Source organism: Triturus cristatus, chromosome 6 (assembly GCF_964204655.1).
Source record: "Triturus cristatus chromosome 6, aTriCri1.1, whole genome shotgun sequence".
In the NCBI taxonomy this organism is placed as follows: Eukaryota; Metazoa; Chordata; class Amphibia; order Caudata; family Salamandridae; genus Triturus; species Triturus cristatus.
In genome coordinates this window covers 1,191,404,156-1,191,428,446 of record NC_140589.1, presented here as the reverse complement: position 1 = coordinate 1,191,428,446, position 24,291 = coordinate 1,191,404,156, and the positions used below count along the sequence as shown (strand labels likewise).

The 24,291-nt window shown below is 41.9% G+C and overlaps 1 protein-coding gene across 4 annotated transcripts in view; it reads left to right on the top strand.

Moving 5' to 3' along the window:
* The window catches only part of SMOC2 (SPARC related modular calcium binding 2), a 1,475,178-nt gene extending 1,451,917 nt beyond the window's left edge, over window positions 1–23,261 (top strand). For all 4 annotated transcript variants that reach the window (XM_085612111.1, XM_085612114.1, XM_085612113.1 and 1 more), the window contains one exon: window positions 20,024–23,261. In XM_085612111.1, coding sequence (XP_085468237.1) covers window positions 20,024–20,047 — 24 coding nt within the window. In that variant the 3' untranslated portion in view covers window positions 20,048–23,261. The remainder of the gene's footprint in view (window positions 1–20,023) is intronic.
* Window positions 23,262–24,291: the final 1,030 nt, after the last annotated feature.

Here is a 24,291-nt window from a genome sequence, read left to right as displayed (position 1 = left end):
GAATGGTCCCCTCTTATTGCTAAATGTGGGTGTTAAATTTGTACTAATGGTGTGCAAACCACTCTTGCTTGTTTCTGCACTTCTCTTGTCTCTTTCTGCATTTCTCTTGCTTCTTTCAGCACCTTTCTTCCTTTTTCTATACTTCTATTGCCTCTTTCTGCACATATTTTCTGCTTTCTGCACCCCCCTTCTTTCTGCACCTCTCTTGCTACTTTCTGCACCTCTGTTACTTCTTTCTGCACTTCTCTTGCCTCTTTCTGCACCCTCTCCCCTCTTTTTGCACTTCTGTTGCCTGGTTCTGCACCTCTCCTGCCTCTTTCTGCACTTCTCTTACCTATTTCTGCATCTCTCTTGCCTGTTTCTGCAACTCTCTTGCCTCTTTCTGCACTTCTCTTGCCTCCTGCTGCACCTCTGTTGCTTCTTTATGCACTTCTCTTGCCTCTTTCTGCACCCCTCGTGTCTGTTTCTGCACCACCGTTGGTTCTTTCTGCACTGCTCTTGCTTTCTTTCTGCACTTCTCTTGCAAATTTCTGTACCCCTCTTCTTTCTGCATCCCTCTTGCCTCCTTCTGTACCTCTCTTGCCTCTGTCTGCACCCCTGTTCCCTCTTTCTGCACCTCGTTTGCCTGTTTCTCTCACTCTCTTGCTGCTTTCTGCACTTCTCTTGCCTCTTTCCATACCTCTGTTGCTTCTTTCTGTACTTCTCTTGCCTCTTTCTGCACCTCTCTTGCTTCTTTCTGCACCCTTCATCCCTCTTTCTGCACCTCTCTTGCCTCTTTCTATAACTCTTTTGCCTGTTTCTCCAACTCTATTGCCTATTTCTGCATCTCTCTTGCCTGTTTCTGCATTTCTCTTGCCTGTTTCTGCAACTCTCTTGCCTCTTTCTACACTTTTCTTGCCTCCTTCTGCACCTCTATTGCTTATTTCTGCGCTTCTCTTGCCTCTTTCTGCACCCCTCTTGTCTGTTTCTGCACCTCTGTTGGTTCTTTCTGCATTTCTCTTGCTTCTTTTTGCACCCCTCTTTCATCTTTCTGCATCTCTCTTGCCTCTGTTTGCACCCCTGTTCCCTCTTTCTGCACCTCCTTTGCCTCTTTCTGCATCTCTCTTGCTTCTTTCTGCAACCGTCTTCCCTCTTTGTGCACCTCTCTTGCCTCTTTCTGCACTTCTCTTGCTTCTTTCTGCACTGCTTGTCCCTGTTTCTGCACCTCTGTTTACGGTTTGTGCACCTCTCTTGCCTCTTTCTGCACTTATCTTACCTATTTCTGCATCTCTCTTGACTGTTTTGGCAACTCTCTTGCCTCTTTCTGCACTTCTCTTGTCCGTTTCTGCACCTCTGTTCATTCTCTCTGCACTGCTCTTGCTTCTTTCTGAACCTCTTGCAAATTTCTGTACCCTGCTTGCCTCTTTCTGCACCCCTTCCCTCTTTCTGCACCTCTCTTGCCTCTGTCTGCACCCCTGTTCCTTCTTTCTTTCTGTACCTCCTTTGCCTATTTCTGCTACACTCTTGCCTCTTTCTGCACTTCTTGTGCCTATTTCTGTACCTCTGTTGCTTCTTTCTGCACTTCTCTTGCTTCTTTCTGCACCTCTCTTGCTTCATTCTGTACCTCTCTTGCAAATTTAAAAACCCCTCTTGCATCTTCCTGCACCTCTCTTGCCTCTTTCTGTACTCCTCTTGCCTCTTTCTGTACCTCGTTGGCTTCTTCTTCACTTCTCTTGCTTTTTCCTGCACCCCTCTTGCCTATTTCAATCAATCAATCAATCAATCAATCAGTCATTTGTAAAGTGCGCTACTCTCCCGTTAGGGGCTCAAGGCGCTGAGGGGGGGAGCATCTACTGATCAAACAGCCAGGTCTTGAGAAGTCTCCTGAAGGTCAGCAGGTCCTGGGTCTGTCGTAGGTGGATGGGGAGGGTGTTCCATGTCTTGGCGGCAAGGTGGGAGAAGGATCTGCCGCTGGTGGTAGTTCGGTGGATGCGCGGGATGGTGGCGAGGGCGAGGTCAGCGGAGTGGAGTTGGCGGATGTAGAAGGTGAGTCGCTTGTTGAGGTATGCTAGTTCGGTGTCGTGGAGTGCTTTGTGAGCATGGGTGAGGAGCTTGAAGGTGATCCTCTTGTTGACAGGGAGCCAGTGCAGGTCTCTCAGGTGGGCCGTGATGTGGCTGTGGTGGGGATGTCGAGGATGAGGCATGCAGAGGAGTTCTGTATGCGTTGGAGTCTCTTCTGGAGTTTGGCCATGGTTCTCGCGTAGAGGGTGTTGCCGTAGTCCAGTCTACTGGTGACGAGGGCCTGGATGACCGTTCTTCTGGTTCCGGTGGGGATCCGTCTGTAGATCTTGCAAAGCATACGGAGGGTATCAAAGCAGGAGGAGGAGACAGCGTTGACTTGTTGGGTCATTGACAGCGAGGATTCCAAGATGAACCCCAGGTTGCGTGCGTGGTCAGTGGGTGTGCACCCCTTTCTGCACCCCTGTTGCTTTTTTCTGTACCTCTATTGCTTCTTTCTGTACCTCTTGCTTCTTTCTGCACCCCTCTTGCCTCCTTCTGCACCCTTCTTCCCTCTTTCTGCCTCTCTTACCTCTTTCTGCACCGGCTTTCCCGTTTTCTGCACCTCTCTTGCCTGTTTCTGCAACTCTCTTGCCTCTTTTTGCAGTTCTCTTGCCTCCTTATGCACCTTTGTTGCTTCTTTCTGCACTTCTCTTGCCTCTTTCTGCACCCCTCTTGTCTGTTTCTGCACCTATGTTGGTTCTTTCTGCACTGCTCTTGCTTCTTTCTGCACCTCTCTTCTAAATTTCTGCAGCCTCTTGCCTCTTTCTGTACCCCTCTTGCCTCTTTCTGCACCTCTGTTGGTTCTTTCTGCACTGCTCTTGCTTCTTTCTACACATCTTTTGCCTGTTTCTGCAACTCTCTTGCCTCATTCTGCACTTCTCTTCCTTTTTTCTGCACCCTTCTTGCTTCTTTCTGTACTTCTCTTGCTTCTTTCTGCACCCCTCTTATCTCTTTCTGCACCCCTCTTCCCTCTTTCTGCACCTCTCCTGCCTCTTCCTGCTCCTCTCTTGCCTCTTTCTGTACTTCTCTTGCCTCTTCTTACACTTCTCTTACCTCTTTCTGTAATTCTCTTGCCTCTTTCTGCACATTACTTACTCTTTCTGCACCGCTCTTGTTTTTTTCTGCAATTCTCTTGCTTCTTTTTCTATATCTGTCGCCTCATTCTGTATTCAAATGGGAAGTGCAAGCTCTCAAGTTCAAAGGTCTGCGTGCTCTCGTGACTGAGGAATGTGTATACTTGTACATGTATTTTCACATGGGTTATGCATCTGGAGATTGTAGCTTAAAAAGTGGGTAGCTTCTCCTATAGGTGGTCAAATCTTCTTAGTTCTGCTCTGTCATTCGTTGCACTGGCAGACATGTCTTATGTATATAGGTGTTATAGAGCCCCTCAACTATACTATTGAATACCCATGTGCCCTGTGCAGAAAGAAATGCATACACCTTTTAGTACACAAATTTACAAAGTATGCTTCTTGAAACACAGGTATTCAAGTATTTGTATGTTTATTTTTATGAAACATGTCACTAGGTAAAAGCAGAGACACGCATGCATACCTTCACAAACTTGGTCAGACTTACAACAGTTATGTGCTTAGGCTTGCTGTTTTATATTTGGTAGGCCTAACATTCTGAGCGTCGGTGATTAGTGAACCTTAAAGAGAAAAGTGAGGGTTAAGACATCTTGGGCGAAGGATTAGTGATTAGGCTACTTTGTATGAGTCTGTTATAAGGTACAGTCGAAGCAGGCCTCTTTCTGCACCTCTGTTGGTTCTTTCTGCACATCTCTTGCTTCTTTCTGCACCTTTCTTCCTCTTTCTGGACTTCTGTTGCCTCTTTCTGCATTTCCATTGCTTCTTTCTGCACCTTTCTTTATCTTTCTGCACTTTTCATGCCTCTTTCTGCACTTCTCTTGCTTCTTTCTGCGCCTTTCTTCCTTTTTCTGCACATGTCCTACCTATATAGGCATAGTTAGAAATTAGCATTCAAAAAACCTTAGAAATTCACTGAAAAAGACAGATTTCAGGGACGTTACATGTTACTCGTAGAAAACCAGAGAAATTCGGCCGTTATAGTTACCTGAGCTAACTATAACTTGCGCCCCCGCTATGCTCTGCTGATGATGTCACACATTACCTAATTCATGACAGGTCAGGTTTGCTCAATATGTGTTTGTGGGTCCAAGAACTAATGGCATAGGAGGAGTGCTGCAGGTCAGAATTGAGGTGCACTGTACCCCTGCTAGTTCCTCAAGTACTGGCGGAATAATAGATGGGTGTTGCATGTCAGTAATCAGGAGTATGGTAATTCTATGTTTGTATACTAGTACTGGAAGACCAGTTGATAGGCACTGCCATGTACGTTAACTGGGGGTCGCCATGGGCATCAACTGTAAGCCCTGGGCCCTTGTATTTCCCATTTCAGCACAAACCATTGTTCTTGTAACCTTTGGCCTCAAAGGTGGCAAGACCAGGCCCTGAACACAAACGGGGCTAGAGGATTTCTGTTTATTTTCTTTTATTTGTGTCCCTACCTACATCTCAGCAACACCAGGCCCCTGAATACTGCATGCCTGTGAGTCAAAATGCATGTATTCCCCTCTGAAAATGACCAACAGCATGCATAACTTCAGTGTCCATATATGCACTCTAAGTGGTGAGAAAAATGCTTACAATATTTAAACCAGTGCCTGAATTTTCATTTGCAAAGTATTCTTGTAAAGGTCTATTGTCATATTCTATTTTGCTACTACTGAAATGAAACTAGAAATGATTACTGGTTACAGTCACACAATAAATGTGAGCTAATGTTGAAATGAAAACAGGTCACAGTTTCATTTCAAATTGATCATTTTATTCAAAATCGCAGAATCACAAATAGTTGGCAACTGTACATGACAATTTACCAATTCATTAAAATAGTGCTTACCAAGGACTATTTATCGAATATACCATTCATTATCCTATACTTATATAAATCAATTGCATATAGGTGCCCCAAGATTAAATCACAATTTTTTTCTTAGGAAACAAATATATTAAAGGTTAGAAATAAAAATAAGAAGCACATACGCAAACATTAATGTATTCTATTCAGGAAACAGCCATTACAATGCGGCAGTTACTACGAGCTACTGTTACAACACAGCCATTACAATGCCATTACCACACATAACCATTAGCACGCATTATTTTTACAACAAATATGCCTTTACCCCGCTTCACTTTACAACAAATTTTGTTGTAAAGGCATGTGTGGTAAAGCATATGCGTTTTAAAAGTAAGTTTTTCTAAAGCTAAGTATTACTTTTTTTTATATATATGTGAATATATAGGGAAAGGTCATCTTTTTGTTAGGGTAATTTTACAGTTTAGGGTGGATTTGAGTTTTTGGGTGGGAAAGGTATTTTTAGGGTTTAGGGTATGTATGGTTTTTTAGGTGGCAAGGATAATTTTAGTGTTTAGGGTGGGTATGGGTTTGAGGGGTTATGGGTGTTAAATATATCTATATTTTAATATACATATATATTTATACATAGAAATATATATATTTATAAGTGTATATATATATGAATATATATTTTCTTCACAATGTCTGCTCTATGAACACCAAAAACAGGCTCCGACACTCTGTGGGATCAGTGCATTGAAATCTTTATTCAAAGTAGCTGCATGTAACATGTTTCGGCTGGCAAACCATCCTTTTTTAAACTAGTGAAACGCCATTTTGAATGCATTTAAAAACCTGCAATGTGTTCAACACAAACTAATGGACATACAGGAGACAGTGTAATCACCATATCCAACGGCGATAAATTAATGGACTTAAAATTGCATATGAAAACATCCACAACACTCTTGTGCTTTCTGTACATACTGCCCCCACAAGACACTAATTCATTTTCTCTGTTAGACAGGAGATTATCTGCTGTTAAAAAGTGGAAGCAAGTTGTTGCGTCTTAATACCAGCAGCGGGTACAGTCCAAATTAATTGATAATGGTCTCTGAACAAATATCATTTTTGTGTTTCCTTTAGTCTTAGACTAGTAACTTTATATATACATTAGTCTTGCATGTTGTGCTACAATGTCACCCAAGTGGGCTAACACAGCATATTGACATATATTCATACTATAACACATTGTTCAGAAACATCCCTAACTGAACAAAATCCAACTTGGTACCCATGCGGGTTAAAATTCAACTGGATATACACATTAATTGGTAGTGGTAAAATCATGATCTTTTGTTGATGCCAATCATTATTGGCCATGGTTTCCAAACTATAGATACATGCGCACATATATCTATACGTGTCTCCACAAAAACGATCTGAAAAACCGTATGCTAGAACACAGATAGCAATTACGCTCACGAAAGACAATATCCATTTTACTAGCTGGTTCAGGACCTCAGAGAGAAAACACTGAAGTACATGTTATTCACATGTTATTCACAGATGTACATAAAGTTTGTCTTCGGTATTAAATTCTGTAGAACTTTCCTGCTGTTCAGATTCAAGATATACCTAAATTTAAGCTTCCTTAACTGCTGCTCCCTATGACCACCTCTTATATTGAAGGCCCCAGAGTCAATCACAATATAGCTCAAGTCAGAATCATTGCTGGTCTGGACTTCTGCACACATACTTACATTTTTCAGAAACACACTGTCACTGGATGATGTCATTAGTGATGTCATTTGAGATGTGGTTTTGTATGAGTAATATGTCCAACTAACTATAAAGTCCCTGAAATCTGTGATTTTTTCTGTGAATTTCTAAGGTTTTTAAATGGTAATTTCTAACTATAACGTCCCTGAAACCTATGGTCTTTTCAGTGAATTTCTAAGGTTTTATAAATGCTAATTTCTAACTATAACGTCCCTGAAACCTATGTTTTTTTCAGTGAATTTCGAAGTTTTTTTTAATGCTAATTTCCAACTATAATGTAGTAGTCACGTTTGCAGAGTGGTGCAGAAAGGGGACTGGGCCTCTGACTAACGCTAAGGAATCCTGCTGCATTGGACTTAGAGGAGTTACCAGGAGGGCTGCTTGGCCCCCAAAGTCCCTCAGGAGTAAGGTGTACTTCTTCCCCCAACCAGTACTGTGCCAGGAGGAGTGTTTGCAGAGTGGTGGAGAAAGGTGAGCGTGGCCTCCGAAGACCTCTTAGCAGTCCCACTTTGTGGGACTTACTGGAGGTAACAGGAGAGGTAGTTGCCCCCCAAGGACAACCTAGGGGTCCAACTACCCCCCCTAGCAACTCCAGTAAGTCCCACACAGCAGGATTGGTAAGCTCCCCTAGCAGGCCAAGCCCCCTTTGCCCACCACTTTGCTAACATTCAGCTCCCTTTGCCCAAAAGCAAATCTGTTTCGCTTCATGGAAGCAGGAGCAGTTTTTCTGCTCTCACTTCCATGAAGCGAAGCAGAAGTTTGCAGTGGCAGGGTGGGCGCAGTGCTCCTGCACTGCCATTGTAAACTGCAATATCCCCAGGGACATGGAGGGCTCCAGCAGAGGGGCCGCACTAACCCCCTCCCAACTTCTACAAAGCCCTAGGGAGGTGGTGTTCCCTGGGGCCGGGGATCTGCAACAGCCCCCATATTTAAATGAAGTGTACCCCGGGGAAGTGGTGGTCCCTGGGGCAGTCTGGGGGGGGCTCGAGCCCCCCACACAGAGTTTTAAAAAGTGGCCCCGGGGAGGTTGCGGTCTCAGGTTCTGGGGCTGTATATTGAAGCCCTGGGAGGTGGCGGCCCCTGGGGCTGCGTGTGGGAGAAGGAGCTCCCCCACGCATTTCTATAAACAGCCCCGGGGAGGTGGCAGTCTTTGGGCTGCCGCATTCCCCCATGCATTATCAGCAAAGCCCCAGGGAGTTGGTGGTCCTTGGGGCTGCGGGTGCCCCCGATACTTAATTCTCAATTGCCCCAATGGACCTGGCTCACCCGGGGGCTTAAAACAAATGAAGCGGGGGAGCCCAGCGCTTAGTTTTCTTTTTTTTTATTTTCTGCCAGATTGGCATTTAAAAATTAAAAAAACAAGTGCTTGTTTTAGCCCTGGGAGTCCTTTTGGGATTCCCTGAGCAGGCCTAGGTGGTCAGGGTGTTTCTACCCTGCCCCCTTGTCTTGTTTTGTAAATTTCTTTTTGTGACACAGTTCTAGCAATTCACAAGATGGCTGCCAACACTTTCCGGTTTAAAGTATTGGCAGCCAATCAGAAACAATCTCAAGATCTGGAGGGTTCAGCCAATCAGATCTCACAATCATCAAATATCGATATCTGTAAATGTTTAAATTTGAAAAACTACTGAAGGGATTTACATCATTTAAAGAAAAGAGTGCTTTCCGGACGAGAAGCTACCTTTTTGCCAAATTTGGTGTCATTCCGTTTAGCAGTTCGGGTTGGAACCATGTCTAAAGATTCCTATGGAAATTAATATGAAGAAAACATGTTTTGGTACCCCTCTTTTTTTCTCGTCTCCCAATTGACAAACCACCCCAAAACTTTCAAGACAGGAGCTGACCAGAGTGCCCAATACTTTTGAAAATTCGTGAAGATTCGTCAACCGGTGCCAAACATATTGGCAAAAGAAAAAATGCTTTTTGAATAGAAACAAGGCTCTAACTATAACTACCTACTGGTAAGCACCAGTCGGTTTTACATATATATATATATATATATATATATATATATATATATATATATATATATATATCCAACCAGAAGAACGCTCCTTGTGAGACCACGGACCCGTGGAGGGTGGTGTGTACTCCGGAAGAGCACCCGGTATTCCAAATTCGTAATTCGTCAAGTTGCGATAAAACACACTCTCAGGCTCCAAAGTAAGTACCCAGTGGGACGTTTATTTCCACGCTACGCGTTTCGGCTAAACAGCCTTGTTCACACGATGTGTGAACAAGGCTGTTTAGCCGAAACGCGTAGCGTGGAAATAAACATCCCACTGGGTACTTACTTTGGAGCCTGAGAGTGTGTTTTATCGCAACTTGACGAATTACGAATATATATATATATATATATATATATATATATATATATATATATATATATATATATATATATATCACTAGCAAAGTTACCCCAAAAGGAAGGGCCCACACAAGTTGGTCTTGCTCTCAATATTTAATGGTGGCTGTCGCAAAGAGTCCAGAATAAAATGCCACACAAAAATTACATCATGCAGCCCAGACGCGTTTCGTGTTTCTTACACTTTTTCAATGGGCGTCCATGAGTTGCCGTGCACATCTTGACAGATTAGGAGCACTAGGAAATTGCCATACTGCCCACTGGGGTCATTATTCAGACTTAATCTGGCGAGATGGGGGAAGCGTAAAGGTAGCAATTACTGGGGCATGATCAGATAGAGAGGCAACACCTATCTCTACGCCTGTCGCGAGTGCGTGTACAGGTGACGAAATAGGAGGTAATCAAGCCTAGCGTATGTTTTGTGTGCACTAGAGTATTAGGAATACTCGCGGTCCAGGGGATGGAAGCAGCGCCAGAGATCTTTGAAGCCTAGATTCCGCAGACGTGCCAGACCCACTGCAAAGATCTTGCCTGTCTGACTTGTACTCTGGCATGATGTATCTATTATATTATCAAAGACCAAATTCAAGTTGCCCCCTAGCAAGATCCTGCATTCTGTCGTCGCCAACCCAATGGTAAAAGTCAGGCCCCCCGGGTAAAACGGTAGGTAAGGAGCCGCCCCTTAATTTCAGCCTCCTTCTGAAGGACCTTCCCCTGAAATGTGTGGGATACCAAGATGGCTACGCCAGCAGATTTTGCAGGGCTGTAGGAGAACATCTGAGTCAGAAACATGTGGGATTTTAAGCAGTGGCAGTCCTTTGACAAGAGATGAGTCTCCTGCAAAAGGCACATCTCAGCTTTGGCATTCTCAAGGCAGGAAAGGACCGCCTTGCGTTTGACAGGATTATTAACTCCCTGCACATTCAGGGTGAGGATTGTAAGAGAAGTGGGGGGCAACTACCTAGTAGTAGGTCGGTAAGGAGAGGCACAAAGAGGCGAAAACTGCCCGAGATCGTGGGGAGGGTGCATCGGCAGTGGAAGGGCGCTCCCAGTGTGTAGCCATGTGGGTACCAAAAAAGGGTGGACGAGGGATCCCAAAACCCAGAAATAATAACCCCAAACAAAAAACCAAGGAAGAACTATCCACATAAGGCGGATTAAAGAAGAACATTTTTTCAAAGTTGTAGTATAGTCCATCATCCATAGATGATCGGTTGAAGGTCAACATGGGGGTCGTGTCATGGCCAAGGATGTCTCTCTGTACCCCCTCCAGCCGCCCATCGACAGGGTTAGTACTGGGAAAAAGTCATTGGACCATGTGCCCTTCATGCGGGCTGTGTTTTTGCCAGGGCTTCGGGTAGGGCATCCTGAGTTGCTTTCTGTCCTTGCGAGATTGCTGCGGGATTTGGTCGCTTGGGTCAGCGTCAATGCCCTTGCTGTCTCCATCGTGGCCGTCCTTCCTCTGGTCCATGGGTGCGGCTGCCATCGCCATCTTCTTCTTTCTGGATATCAACTCCCAACAGGCGACTAGCCTCCGAGAGTGAGCGGAGTTGATAAAGCTTGCCTTCCAGGTGGAAATGAGACAAAAGTCCCCAACTATAGGAAATGTTATATTGGCATAAATGTGTGGTGATGGGTCGGAAGGTCTTCCGCTTTTGCAGGGTGAGTGCTGCTAGGTTTTGATACTGGACGGGATGCTGATCCCAAAACATGATCGGATGCATCAATCTGGCCTTCCGGAGGATGTCCCCCTTGGTGCAAAAGTCCTGGACACAGACCAATATGTCCGCCGGCGGGGCATTATCGGAACGTGGGAGACCCCCCTGTGCGCTCTGTCCAGTTTGAGTTCTGCGTCAGGGGGGTTACCCAGGATGTGGTTGAAAAGTTCTCTGACATATTTGAAAATGTCGCCAGCCTCTTCGTTGGCCCTCACCCTGCGTATTATAACGTTATGGCGGTGGGAACAGTTCTCCAGGTCTTCTAGGTGTGTCTGCAGGTCCACCTGCTGATCATGAATTCGGATGACTTCCTGTTGGAGGGCTGTCATCTACGTGTTAACAATTAATTAAAAAAAATACTATAATTTTATTTCCTTTCCACCCAATTCCCCTACAAAACCAACAACCATCTACTACAATGTGCATTACTAACAAAAATGTAAAGGTCTAAATATACTGCAAGTCTTGTTTAGAAAAATAATACTACAATTGCAAAACAAATCAATTGACCAAATTATTTATCAATTGCATTATTAATTAAAAATAATTACCATTATAATAAAATGTCTTGTACTTTATTTAGCTTTTCACCCTATTCCCCTACAAAGCCAACAACCCACTACTAAAATATAAATTACCAACAAAAATAAATAGAAACATTTCAATGTACTGTAAAATGTTATCAATAAAAAATGAATCCATCATTTTAAAAAGAAAACCATTAGGCCATGCTCCTGTGACAACACTCTAAGCTTATTATTGGCATGATTAGGGTTTGCCTTCCCGCCTTGTTTGTTACTTCCCTCATCTCACGTTGTTTGCCCTTGTCCCCACACTATTAGTTGCTTCCCCCAGTCCCGCGTTGTTTGTTGCTTGCCCCATCCCACATTGTTTGTTGCTTGCCGTCCCATCCCATGTTATTTATTGCTTACCTTGATCAACTATCTCTCTGTCCCACCGTCAAAAAAGCAACAAAAATAAAATGCTATGACACAGCCTGCACTGGACGCGGCCTAGCACTTTTCTTTCTAACTTACAGTCGTGCTGCACAGTAGCCACGCTGCTGTTCATTGTCTAAAAGACATTGGCAAAGCTGCTACCTCTCATAGTTTCTTAGATGAGATCTATTTGCTTTGTGAATGTAGGTCAAAAGCAATTGTCTTCCTACGTTAAAAAAGCAACACTGAGCTATATTGTTTGCTGATCAGTCATGTAACCTCACAAGCTCCTTTAAGGAGGGTGCATTCTAACCCAGCAAAGCCCTATGCACAAGTGTGTGTGTGTCTGTGTGTGTGGGTGTGTGTGTTTGTGGGGGTGTGTGCGTTGGTGGGGGGTATGTGGGTGTGTGTAAGATCTTAGCTACAGAATGTATGCTGACTGTCAGAATTGTAGTGAACTCACACTGTTAATCTTGAGCGCCGCTACCAATCTCTAAGGGGTGAGGCTCTCACTTCTCTAGTCACAGTTGGACATTAGCATTGCAAATTGTGTTCAGTGCTTCTACACTGGTATCAATTGTGAAAATATAATTACAGTAGATAAAAAAGCTTGAAATTGAAATATATTGTTAGGGTTACATATTGCACCAACCAATAAACCTCACTGTAAATTGATAATCCCCATTTCATTGCGTTCCTATTCTAGGAATTTCTTTTTGACCAAGAGCTTAAAAGACCTGGACCAAGTGTTGAAAGCACTTTTGGAATCTAGGCAAAGCCACTGCACTCACATAATCATGTAGCACCCAGAAATAGCAGGTTAGTTAGCCAGATGAGTTGAACAGTTATATGTAAATGACCTTAGAAAACAAATTGAACGGGTAGACTTCCTCCGATATGCGTGCCACATACCAACAAACTGCTATTCCTATTATATTTGATCTTGCACAGGCAATTGGCAGTTTTGTTTCGAGATAAGTTTGTTTGCCAAGAGGAAGCAAATCATTCACAGTGCCATACTTTCATTACTGTTTTAATTACATGATGTCACATTGAGGTCCTTTCAAATTGAAGATACACATGGTGGCAATCACATGGCACTTTTCCTAGCCAGGCTCTTAATTTTACAAGCACGGAGTAAATTGATCAAGACATATGTTTGGTCAAACAGCTCAAAATACGTAGGCGAATCAGACCAGATTGAACTGCCAGCTTCGGTGACCGGGGTTGGCTAAACAATGTGGTGATGGTTTCTTGGCAGTAGAAGCAAAATAACTTTAAGTAGCTTCAAACATTAATACATCTATGTGTGTTCACATTGGTGTCTATGGAGATAAAAAACCTACAGCAGGGGACATATCACTGCACAACATGTTAAATATCGTGTAAAAAAAACTGGATAGCAGTGGGATGGAAAATCTAGGAAAAAATAGACAGCACATAGATTCTAGGGAAAGGTTAAATCACAGCTAAGAGAAAATCGCAGAACACCTGCCTATGTTCTGGGACTGCTGATGTTAAAATGTAGAGATGTATGTGGATTGGTGTTTCACTATCATACCTCAATAATGGCAGAATTAGTAAAGCAATGGATCTTACTTTTTGAGGCAGTAATCTGGAACCTTAGACTTATTTACCAAAATATGAGCCGCCCTCACGTCAAATGTGATGAATCAAGGGAAGCTTTAAAACGTAACAATAAAATATTCTTTAAAATTCACAGATGCACCTCTCATTTCCTACTGAATGGCTCAATTCACCTAGACATACATTTACTTAGGATGCTGGGTATTAAACCTAACAACTGTGGCAATGTTGACAGATTGCAAAAGTATTTTTGTCGAGTCAATTCTTCGGCATTTAGCACCGCAAAAGATTATAGCAATGTCAACAATCCCAGATTCAAGAGTTCTGACATTTTTAAAGGTTTTATAGAAAATCCAACAAATGTATGTTTAATTATTTTTTTAATTGGTTTTCAATTTAAATTTACAGCATACAAAATTAAGACATATTCTATACTTATCTCTGTGTATCCCATCAAGTGGATTGGCTATGATAAGGAAACGATGAACCGCTAAACATCCAACTAATTTTAAACAGATAACCTTTAAAATCGAAAGTAAAGTAGGAATTCATGCATAAACCTTTTCTGTAGAGGTATTTCTGAAATGGCGCCCATTTGGGGATTTTATGACTTTTTTAAATCTATTTCAGTTTAGTTTCACTGCCAAATGGGAATAAAACGTAAGAAGTTGAAGTTATTACTTTGAAATAATTGTCTAATAGTCCTGAGGAGGGACCCTCCCAACCGAGTATACCCAGGGAATAACTGACACTAAATCAAAGTGACTTAAGTGCTCAATACCCTTTGTTCTGTCCTTTTTTCCATTAATCTAAGGCTTGCTAACTGCACATAGATATTTATTCGTGTCCACAATTCTGCCCAGCAGGACTGCTTCAAGAGCACATGTTTTTAGTTAAATGAAAAGGCACGCCAAACTTAGGGATGTGCTGAAAGAAAATGCAGGCTGCAATGTTTTGCCCTTGTGGTAGACTTAGCCACCTCTTGAAGTGGCAAAGTTTATTATTGTCACATGAGCAACCCCCATAGCTGGGCCAAGTTAAAAGTTAAAAAAGGCATTTGCATAGATTTTCTGCCACGAGGGAAGTCTCCTGCAAAAAAGTTTCTCTTTAATTTTTTCTCTGCAAAACCTACATTTTTTTCACATTTTCACCGGATAAATGATTTAAAACTCCTCAAAGGTTATCAAGTTGACAAGGTTTACAAAACAAATTACAAAGTTAGCATCTATTGCCCCACCTAAAGCGGTACTGTACTTGCCTGCCGGACTTCTCACCATCACAAACAAATTCAATCACACCACTGTGATTTGTAATCTCCATTGCCTCCTCATAATAGTTGTATCTAGTCAAGCGACGTTGCCTGCCTTATCAGGTCATACACAACAACTTTCATCTATAGCTTGTGAATTTGCCCGGAGAACTCTGCCTGTGCTGGGGGACTTTATTGCCCAGAATACCGGACTCCCAGAAGGGAGGAGAATCCCCAGCTGACGCGCTCATAAGCGTGGGAGAACAACGCTGCACGGGACACGCGCGGGCCGCGCCCGGGCGAAGCCCGGGCCAAGGGCGGGCCCGTCCTTGCCCGTCACAGACCGGAAGAGACTTGACTGGGCCATACCCTTTTCATCTGAGGAAAGGTGAGCTTTGCCCATTGTCTCATATTGACTTGTATTAACTGTGTCATCCCCCATTGCACTATTGTTGTAACATACCGTTTCAAAAACTATGGGGAGGCGTACAAACGTACCTGCAACTAAATCGGCCACAACGTGTATCAAAAACATGTTGGAGAGGGCTGTCAGCATCGTGAGCAACGAAATTGAGCTCACAGAGAGGCGCTTGTCCCTTGGATTAGGGCAACTTGTACCACCCTTTGGGCACACTTCTGAAGCCACTGATCCTATAGTTTGTGCCCCTGCCACTCCTGCTGTGAACTGTGAGGAGGCTCGCGATGTCATCACACTTGATTTAACCGAGCCGAATTCGGCAATAAACAACACCCCTCTTTTAGGGGCTAAGCGCAAAAGGAAAGTTGGGAAACCAGTAAATGCGAAGAGGAAACAACCTATTCGTCCTTGCTCCTCTCGCTCTACTCTAAAATCATGGATTAATCCTACACCAACAACCATAACATCAACAGAGGCTCTCGTACATGCCCTGCGTTCAAATTATCCACTCATACAATTGGAACTCAAACTGAGAGTGAACGTTTGTTTCCTTTCATTGACAATGCTAATCCAAATAGAGCAATTGATATCAGTTATTTATCTACTGTTATTGCTGAATGTGTTAAGTCTGCTTTAGACAATTTTCTTCGCTCCTTACATGAGCGTATTGTCAACTCTTTGTCCGTACAGCAAGCATACCCTGCATCGCAGCGACTGAATGATGTGCCCCAGGTTAATGGTAAAATACCTGATTCCAACAATGTTAGTAGTAGGCCAACTGTATGCGACTCCACAAATAATGTGCCTACCCTTCACCCAAATACTCACGTACCTCAATCCCCAACCCAGGGAGTTAATGACTGTGTAACTTGCAACAGGATCCCCACTTGTTTTGAAATAAGGGGAACCAGGGACGCTAAAAGGCCACTGGACCATATATCCAAAAATAATAATGGCAAATTGATAAGTAATACGACACTTGCCATTAATGTACCCACTGACACACCCTTTAGCGATAGTTCGGCTAGGACCACCCAAGTAGACGACACCGACCCTGATTATATAAATCACACTGAGGGCAATAATGTGGTATTAAATCTGCCCCCGGAGGCATGCCCATATGTCGTGATTCTAGCAGGGGTTCCCCCCCTGAGAAAAGACCAAATAGAGTCCTGGGAGCAATTACGCTGTAAATGCGTCGATTGGCTCACAAAACACAGGAGATTTAGACCTTCACTAATTGGAGATATCATCATGGTAAGATGAGTGGGTTGGTTGGGACAATCCCATAAAAATATTAAGGGTGATTGCATTATTATCAATTTTCGGAGACAATCGGCAGCCAAAAGTATTTTGACATTACAGAGGGAACAGATTGGCCACAGTACTAGCATATGTACCTTACCATTAGGTTACTTTTACAAACCTGCATTTGAGACACTGCCTTGTAATTTGTATAGTTCTATTCCGACTTCCAATAAATTCTCACCATTATCTGGCTTAGACTGTCAAGATTGACTGCCCACACCAGCAATGAATGAAGTAAGCATGGATGTATTAACTCTAGCACCATTCATGTGCAGTCTTCAGCCCACTAAATCTGACCCACTACCTATAACAAAAGAGGATCAACTACTTAAAATATTGAGTTGGAATATAGACGGTCTGAAATCTAAGTTACATTTACCAGACTGGAAAGAATTAATTAATTCTCAGGACATTGTCATGTTTCAAGAGACCTGGGCATCCCCAGAATTTGCATATGGAGGGCTTTGAATGTTTTAACACCCTGTCCCCTATTCCTACATCAGGCAGACCCGCCGGCGGGCTTTCAACTTGGATACATATTAAGTCAGGCGGACATTCCAGTATTTTGCCCACAAACAGTGATAAATTTCAAGTAACCCTCTATACCCGGGGGGACCCTATTTACTAGATCAATTTTTATAATGATGATTTTAAATTAGTTCCCAATGTGAACTTTTCCTTGTTGTTTAATTTTATTTTAAAACTACAATTAGCTAATTGTGGTACCCGAACTAAGGGCATATGCTTAGGCGGAGACTTTAATGTTAAAATCCCAAAGGACATTTATTCCGCTATACGGCCTGCCACTAATGCACCATTAAATAAAAGAGGGGAACAGTTAATGAATCTTTTAAGCACGCATAACTTTTCGAATGTTATGCAGATCGCTGCTATCCCCCCACCAGATGGATGCTTAATTCCAACTTATAGAAGTCGAGGCTCTACCTCTACTATTGATTATATTTTTGGAAATACTCCTTTAGAAGGCCAAGTATTAAGGGCTGAAGTCATCCCAACAATACAAGGGGATCACAACCCAATCAGCACTACACTAAGTTTCTCTCGCCGCCCAGTGTACGATTGTACGCCTGGGGCCTGTGATCTAACGATAACCACTGATAATCGTAGAATTGTTTGGCGTAATATTGACAATAATGCCCTTTTTGAATCAATGATAAAATCTCATCCAAACGTAGTTGATACATGTCTGACGTTTAGCATAGGTAAAATAGAGGTAGTCAATGCTTTTTCAAGGTTATGCTATGGGATTAAACAAATACTGTCTAAACCAATTCGGATACTTAATTCCGAACCTGGCTCTCGTCAGCAGGGAGCAGGTAGGTGTGCGGGGTGCTCCCTGCTGACGAGAGGCAATTACCTCGAAACACGTGTCCAGGGATGGCATTATTTCACATACTCGTGGCATAGGCGTACTCACCGCTGCCACTACATTATCCAGAATTCTTTGGGGCTATTTGCTAGTATGACGAGCATGGTTGCGACCCACTACGTAAATTAATATTTTTAATAATCTTACCGATTCATTTATTCCTGATTCCTGGTCATATAGTACTATAGTCCCAATTTTTAAGAAGGGGGACCGGACGGACCCGAGTTGTTATAGGCCAATTTCATTGATCGATAACACCCTAAAAATCCTGGGTAGGGTAATATTTAATAGGATCAATTTATGGGCAGAGGAAAGTCAGGTCTTGCATCCATCTCAGCTAGGGTTTAGGAGCAAGGTTGGCACGGTGGAACAGTGCCTCAACCTCCATCTGATCATTAGCAAATATACAATAGCTAAGAAAACACCAGTGTACCTAGCATTCATGGATCTCACGTCAGCCTTTGATTTTGTCAACAGATCATGGCTGTGGCTAACTCTTTCAAATCTTGGGCTAGACGACCAATTAGTTTCTTTTTTGGCATATTTACACAGAGACTTGAAAGCTAGGGTGCGCATAGGTAGGAATGGTGAGATTTCGAAGGCTATTAAAATTGGTAGGGGGGTCAGACAGGGTTGTGTTCTGGCCCCGCTTCTTTTTATATTATATATTAATGATTTAACCAAATCTCTCCTAATTACAACTGAAGACGTCCCAATTATCAATGGAAATAAGATTCCCGCGTTGCTTTATGCTGACGACGCCGTGTTAATGGGGCGCACTCCTAAAGCTTTGCGCGCCCTGGTTCACGGCTTTGTGGATTTTATGGCAACCTTGGGCGTATGTACTAATTTTAAAAAATCATTCTTAATGTCATGTGGGTCCAGGAAATATTCTAATCTCTCAATTGTTTTAAATTCTAATCAATTGTTAAGCACGTGCACTTTTCCGTATTTAGGTCTGGTATTCGCATCAAATGGTCTATGGAATGATCTCATTGCCCACTGTAAAAGGAAATTTACCAACTCTATTAACACAATCCTTAGGCTACCGAAGCCTAAAAATATAGGGGTAGTTCCTTCTATTATCAAAATTTACAGATTACAATGCACACCAACTGCTACATATGGTGCAGAGGTATGGGGGAACTCTATTTGCACACCTATTCAGTGTGAAGAGAACAGATTTTGCCGTAAAACTCTGGGAGCTCCTTTCTTTTCTTCCACATATGCTAGCCATAGCGAACTACATCTGCCTTATATAGAAGATTTTATAAAGGCTCGCCCGACATTGTTTTGGTTAAGAATCTGGAAGAATACGGCTGCACAATTGACCAGAGAGATAATTACGGATTGTCTGAATTGTGACAGAGGGATGGATATACCGTGCCTGGCAGGAGTCCGTAAAAGTCTGAATAGCCTGAATTTGGAACATTTGTTCTTAAATCCTTTAGATTATAGCCCCGTTAATATTAAAATTACAGAAAAATTACTCTATGCTTCTTATAAAGAAATAAGACTAGCAGCTGAATATAATAAAACCTCAGTGGCTAGATATATGCAAATTGAGTATGTAACCCCAGTCATGCCAAAATATCTTTTAAATCCTGTTGGTCGCTGGGAAAGGGGCTTATTCTTCAGGCTAAGAACAGACACAATGAAATATCTGTTGTCATTCCCTACTGGCTATACAGCTAACCATGAACTCTCCCTCTGTCCATGCAATAATACCTCGAAACAATCAATGCTACATTTTCTATTTTTCTGTTCTTATTACTCATCCCCCACTAAAAAATTCTTGATCCCATATTTCAAGTCTTAATGTGTTACTGACTACAAGATTGCTTATGACATGGTGCTAGCTATTAACAATGATGAATTATGTTTTAGAGTTGGATCCTTTTTAAAATCGGCTGTTCGCACTCGTAACACCATGTATTCGGTATAACTCCGTTATTTGATGTGCTTGAATTACCTGCATTTTTATGTTTTGTTATATTTTAACTGTACTTTTATGGATATGATGTTTATCCGAATAAAGTTCACATTCATTCATTCATCTATAGCTGGGAGAACTACACATTTCGAAATGTTAATTCAATAATCCTACTCTCTGGGTATCTGTAAGATTTATGTGCTAAACAAGAATGTTAAACAAATGTGTATGAGCGTGAATGTACAAAATACAGAAACCTATTATTGAAAGTACTTTGGGACAGGTTACTAAGAACCAATGTCACTGTTACAGTGAATGTAAACAATTATTTGAAGAACCAGATCAGAATACATTATAAGCTTAATAAGTACCATGGAATGACACACTTTTCATTGTCCTCTTTCAGAAGCTCTCAAAAAAGCAAGGCTGAGTGAATGAGCAACCCGAGACAGACCGTTTGGAATTTGGAAGACGTCCTGGACAGCATGCAACAGACAACATTGTATTTGCACTTTTTGTACTTTAAATGTAAATTCACTTTGTAGAATGGAGATATTTAAGCAGACTTTTGAATCTGCGAAAATGGAACAGCTGGATAGGAAATTATCACATACAATGTATGTGCCTTTTTGCCGTTTGCCTTCTGTACTTTTTGAGATGTAAAACTTTGCATTTAAACCCTTTTTTTAAAAAAAAACCTGCAAAATCCTGATTGTATGTTTTTGGGCTTTGACAATATATCATTTTACTACTAAACCAATGAAACAATGAAATGTAGTTATGTTAAGAAACCTTATTGTTTTAATATTTACTGAACATGGTGAGTGATATTTGAAAATCTATCTTGGATGGTATCCATTTTATATCAGGACGTTTCAGATCTGTTGCTTCTTTCAACACGCTGCACAAAGTGATCATCCTCAAATTGTTTTGTAATCAGACAACCACAATATATTGAAAAAACAAGCATTGGCGAAGTCAATAGGCCTGGCTTTGGCAGGCTGGTGCGATGGCAAAATTATTTTCATTTTTGGTTGCAAGCATATGACACAAAAAGAAAAAGAAATTCTTCTGCCACCTAAACATGGGTTTTATATGCATCCAATCAAACTTTTAAATTTCAAAACATTCACTAACGTGACTGTTTTATTATTGTTGTTTTTCAGTTGTGCCGCCATATTTTCTTGAAGGAGGCAAAGATACATCACCACCTAACCAAGCACGCAAATCAATATCACTTAGAATATCAACCACCTAACTTAAAGTTGATATAAATATGTCAAATCAAATCTACACTTTGAACCAGCTTTGTCGGTCAAAAGAAAGTAACAATTTTTACGTGGATTGACCAATGTGCACAGGCTTTGCGCAGTCACTCAAAGTCAAGGGAGGCAATTAGTAAAGTGGGATGACCCACTGCCTCTTGCTATATTCTGTGGTGGGAAGAAAGAAAATGACAATGACAATGAAAGATGGAGAAGCACACTGACCAAAAGCCTCTCTGTATATATATTATGTGTGATTTGTTTGCTGTCTCAGGCCCAAAAAAGCATTTAGCAGTATCTCTGATAACAATTCTGAGCAGGAGCATGCACTGAAACTATTAAAGAAAGTGGTTGTCACCTTTCTCACAATAGTCACGCTTATGTACAACAGAGTGGTGGGTGGTAAAGAACATCTATAACCATAAGCTATTGTTTATTAGTTGTTTGAAGGATAAGCGGCCAATCATTCAGTGTGAGAATATGGAGATGCCTCTAGCAAATGAACTCAACACCGTCAAGAGTAGATGGGAAGCCAGAATAGTGCCACTCCACTATCAGTACCGCGTATGTTCAGCGAGCTCTTAGTCCAGTTCTTTTCTGCAGCCTTTTCTCTTTGCTACCAATAGAGGCATGTTATCGCAGTAAAATAGCCTCAAGCGCTCCCTTTCTGACAGATGTTTGCTGTGTTTTTGGTAATGAGCAAATCCTGATGCAATTTGTGCTAATTGTCCACTCAGGTGCAATTGGAGTCAGTTGTAAATACTCTAAACATCTACAAAACACAGTTGAGTAATCTGCAGCTGAGGAAGGAGTGCTCATTCTGTGTTAATTTATAGTAGCCTAATCGGACTGCCTGAGTGAGTGATGGACTGCGAGCTGAAAGGCGCCCGAGCTCATATGTTTATGTCAGCCAAATGTTGTTTCTTTGTGAGTGTAGAACCCTATGCACTAGGATCAGCCACGTTTTCGAATAGGTACAATAGAACAGTAGCTCTTCTATCACTGCACCACCACCTTGTTTTTATCTTTACCCCATCCTCAACACAATAAAACCAAGATTGACAGATGGAGATAATTTTACTGACACTGCACTCTCACCCTCACTTTCTCTAATCACTACTGTAAATACCAGTCGGTCTTCCTGCAGGTAGAGGAAAGCATAACCAAGACCCTATGATGATGCTTTTCACGTAACCATATTTGCGGATAAACAAGATATACCGCACCAACGGGTATTTCGTGAATGAGGGTTTTTAAGGCGACAAGAACCCCCGACCCTGGTAACATACAGGACAAGTGATTCATTCCCCTTTGATTGCACCTACTACAAACGTAAACATTATTTGATTCATATAGTTTGAAAATACATTGGAAGCATATGCTATTTCATTTCTTGGCTTTGTATTTGTAAGCATCGTGTTGGTGGTATTCATTCGGTGTTACAGTTAACAAGTACTCCCAATCACCAAATGGTGCAGAGAGAGCGCATGTCGCAGCTCATTGTCAGTCAGCATCACTTTTTAATTACTGCCGAGCATATTGGTATACTTGCTGTAAGAACCTAATGAGGCAGATTTGTTATATATTGAAATGCGATTTGCCAAAGTTACAAGCAAGGCCAGCGTGCTTGTCAGTGTCATCAATTATTTACACTCTGCAGAGGCACACTGTCCTCTCTGCACCCTTACAACACCCCCAGACCCCCTGGAGAAGAAAACTGCACTGAAACAAATCACAAATACGTGCCAAAAGGATTGACACTCAGTAGAACTTGCCCTGGGATATTCTTACTGCTGTCCAGTAGATGCCTATGCATGTTGTACTACCTGCTGTCACTTATCCGAGAAGGCACTCAGGGATGGTAGTTCTTCCATATGTAAACCTGATACTATAAAAACTTCCAATGATTGGAGACCCAGACAGTGGTGACTTATATGACTTGGTATGATTAATACAGTTGTGCCCCTACTGCTGTTATCCACAAACTGACATTTTCTGCGTTATTAACTTCTTTATTTTAAAGGGTAAAGTCCAGCAGGAACGTGTGCAGCTTCAGTGTATATAAATGGTTGTAAGAAGTAGAAAGCTAGCCGAAAAGTAGTTTTAGCACTAACAAACAAATACAGTTTGTCGAAAGAGAATGTTTTTATTTACTTCAGCATATGTGTAGATTCAGAAATAGCTGTGAAGAGATTCTTTGCCTATATAGTTTGTATTGTAGTAATGCATCTCCACTAGTTGAAGCTGAAATAAAATAGAGCTCATTCTCTTTATGTCTTTGTACAAAGGTTTCAGCGATTCATTTCATAATCGTACACACTGATAAACTTTGAATGTAATCTCTTCTCTAGATTAAAGCTCAGTACACTATTCAACGTGTAATTTGTGTCTCTTGTTTTTATGAAAAGAGCGTGTTTTTGAAACCGGAATCTTTCATATCAGTAATATACCTGTACTAATCCAAACCAGCTGTGTAATTTTCACGGAAAACATTGGAAAATGTGCAATTGAATGTTTTGTTCCAGATGTATTGATTGTATACTTCTATAGTCCACAACTAGGTGTGTGCAACATAGAGAAGGTCCCTGCACCTTCAGGTATACTATTTTGCAGTATATGTGGAAGGCACCAGGAGAGTTGTGAGAAATGATAAATAAGTGCTCAAAAAATAGATGGGTTATGGGGTAATTAAGGATATGTTTGGGAGTGACATGCTATTACATAACACACACCCAAAAAAGAATAAGACCATTGCAATTCACAAAGTACACTTTTAAAGTTATTACATGCCTAATAGTGTCACAACAGGACTAATTGCACTCTAACCAAGCCTTGGGATAAACCAGGAACCACACATGGGCAACGTACTCTCACAGAAATCAATGGAGGCAGAGATTTTATATATTTTTTAACTGCAGGGGATTCTGGGTAGGAAAACATTTGGGGATCAACGCAAGCCACACATCCCTGAACTCCCCCAGGTGTCTAGTATTCAGAAATGCCTGAGTTCGGTAGGTTTCCATAGATAGCTGGCGAGTTTAGGACCAAAAAACGCAGGTGCCCCCCTTGCAAAACCAAGTCGTTTTGTGATAGATCACTTTGATGTCTCCACAATACGTTTTAGGCCCTTCCCTGTTGCAGGTACTTGGCCCACCCACACAAGTGAGGTATAATTTTTATCTGGAGACCTGGGGGGATGCTGGGTGGTCGGAAATTTGTATCAGCCCCTGGATTTCACAACTTTCCCACAAAGAAATGTGAGGAAAATGTGATTTTATTAGGTAAATTTGAGGTTTGCAGAAGTTTCAAGGTAGGAAAACGTTGGGGGTTCAATGCAAGCCACACATCCCTGGACTACCCAAAGTGCCTACTTATCAGAAATGTCTTGGCTTGGTAGGTTGCCCTAGAT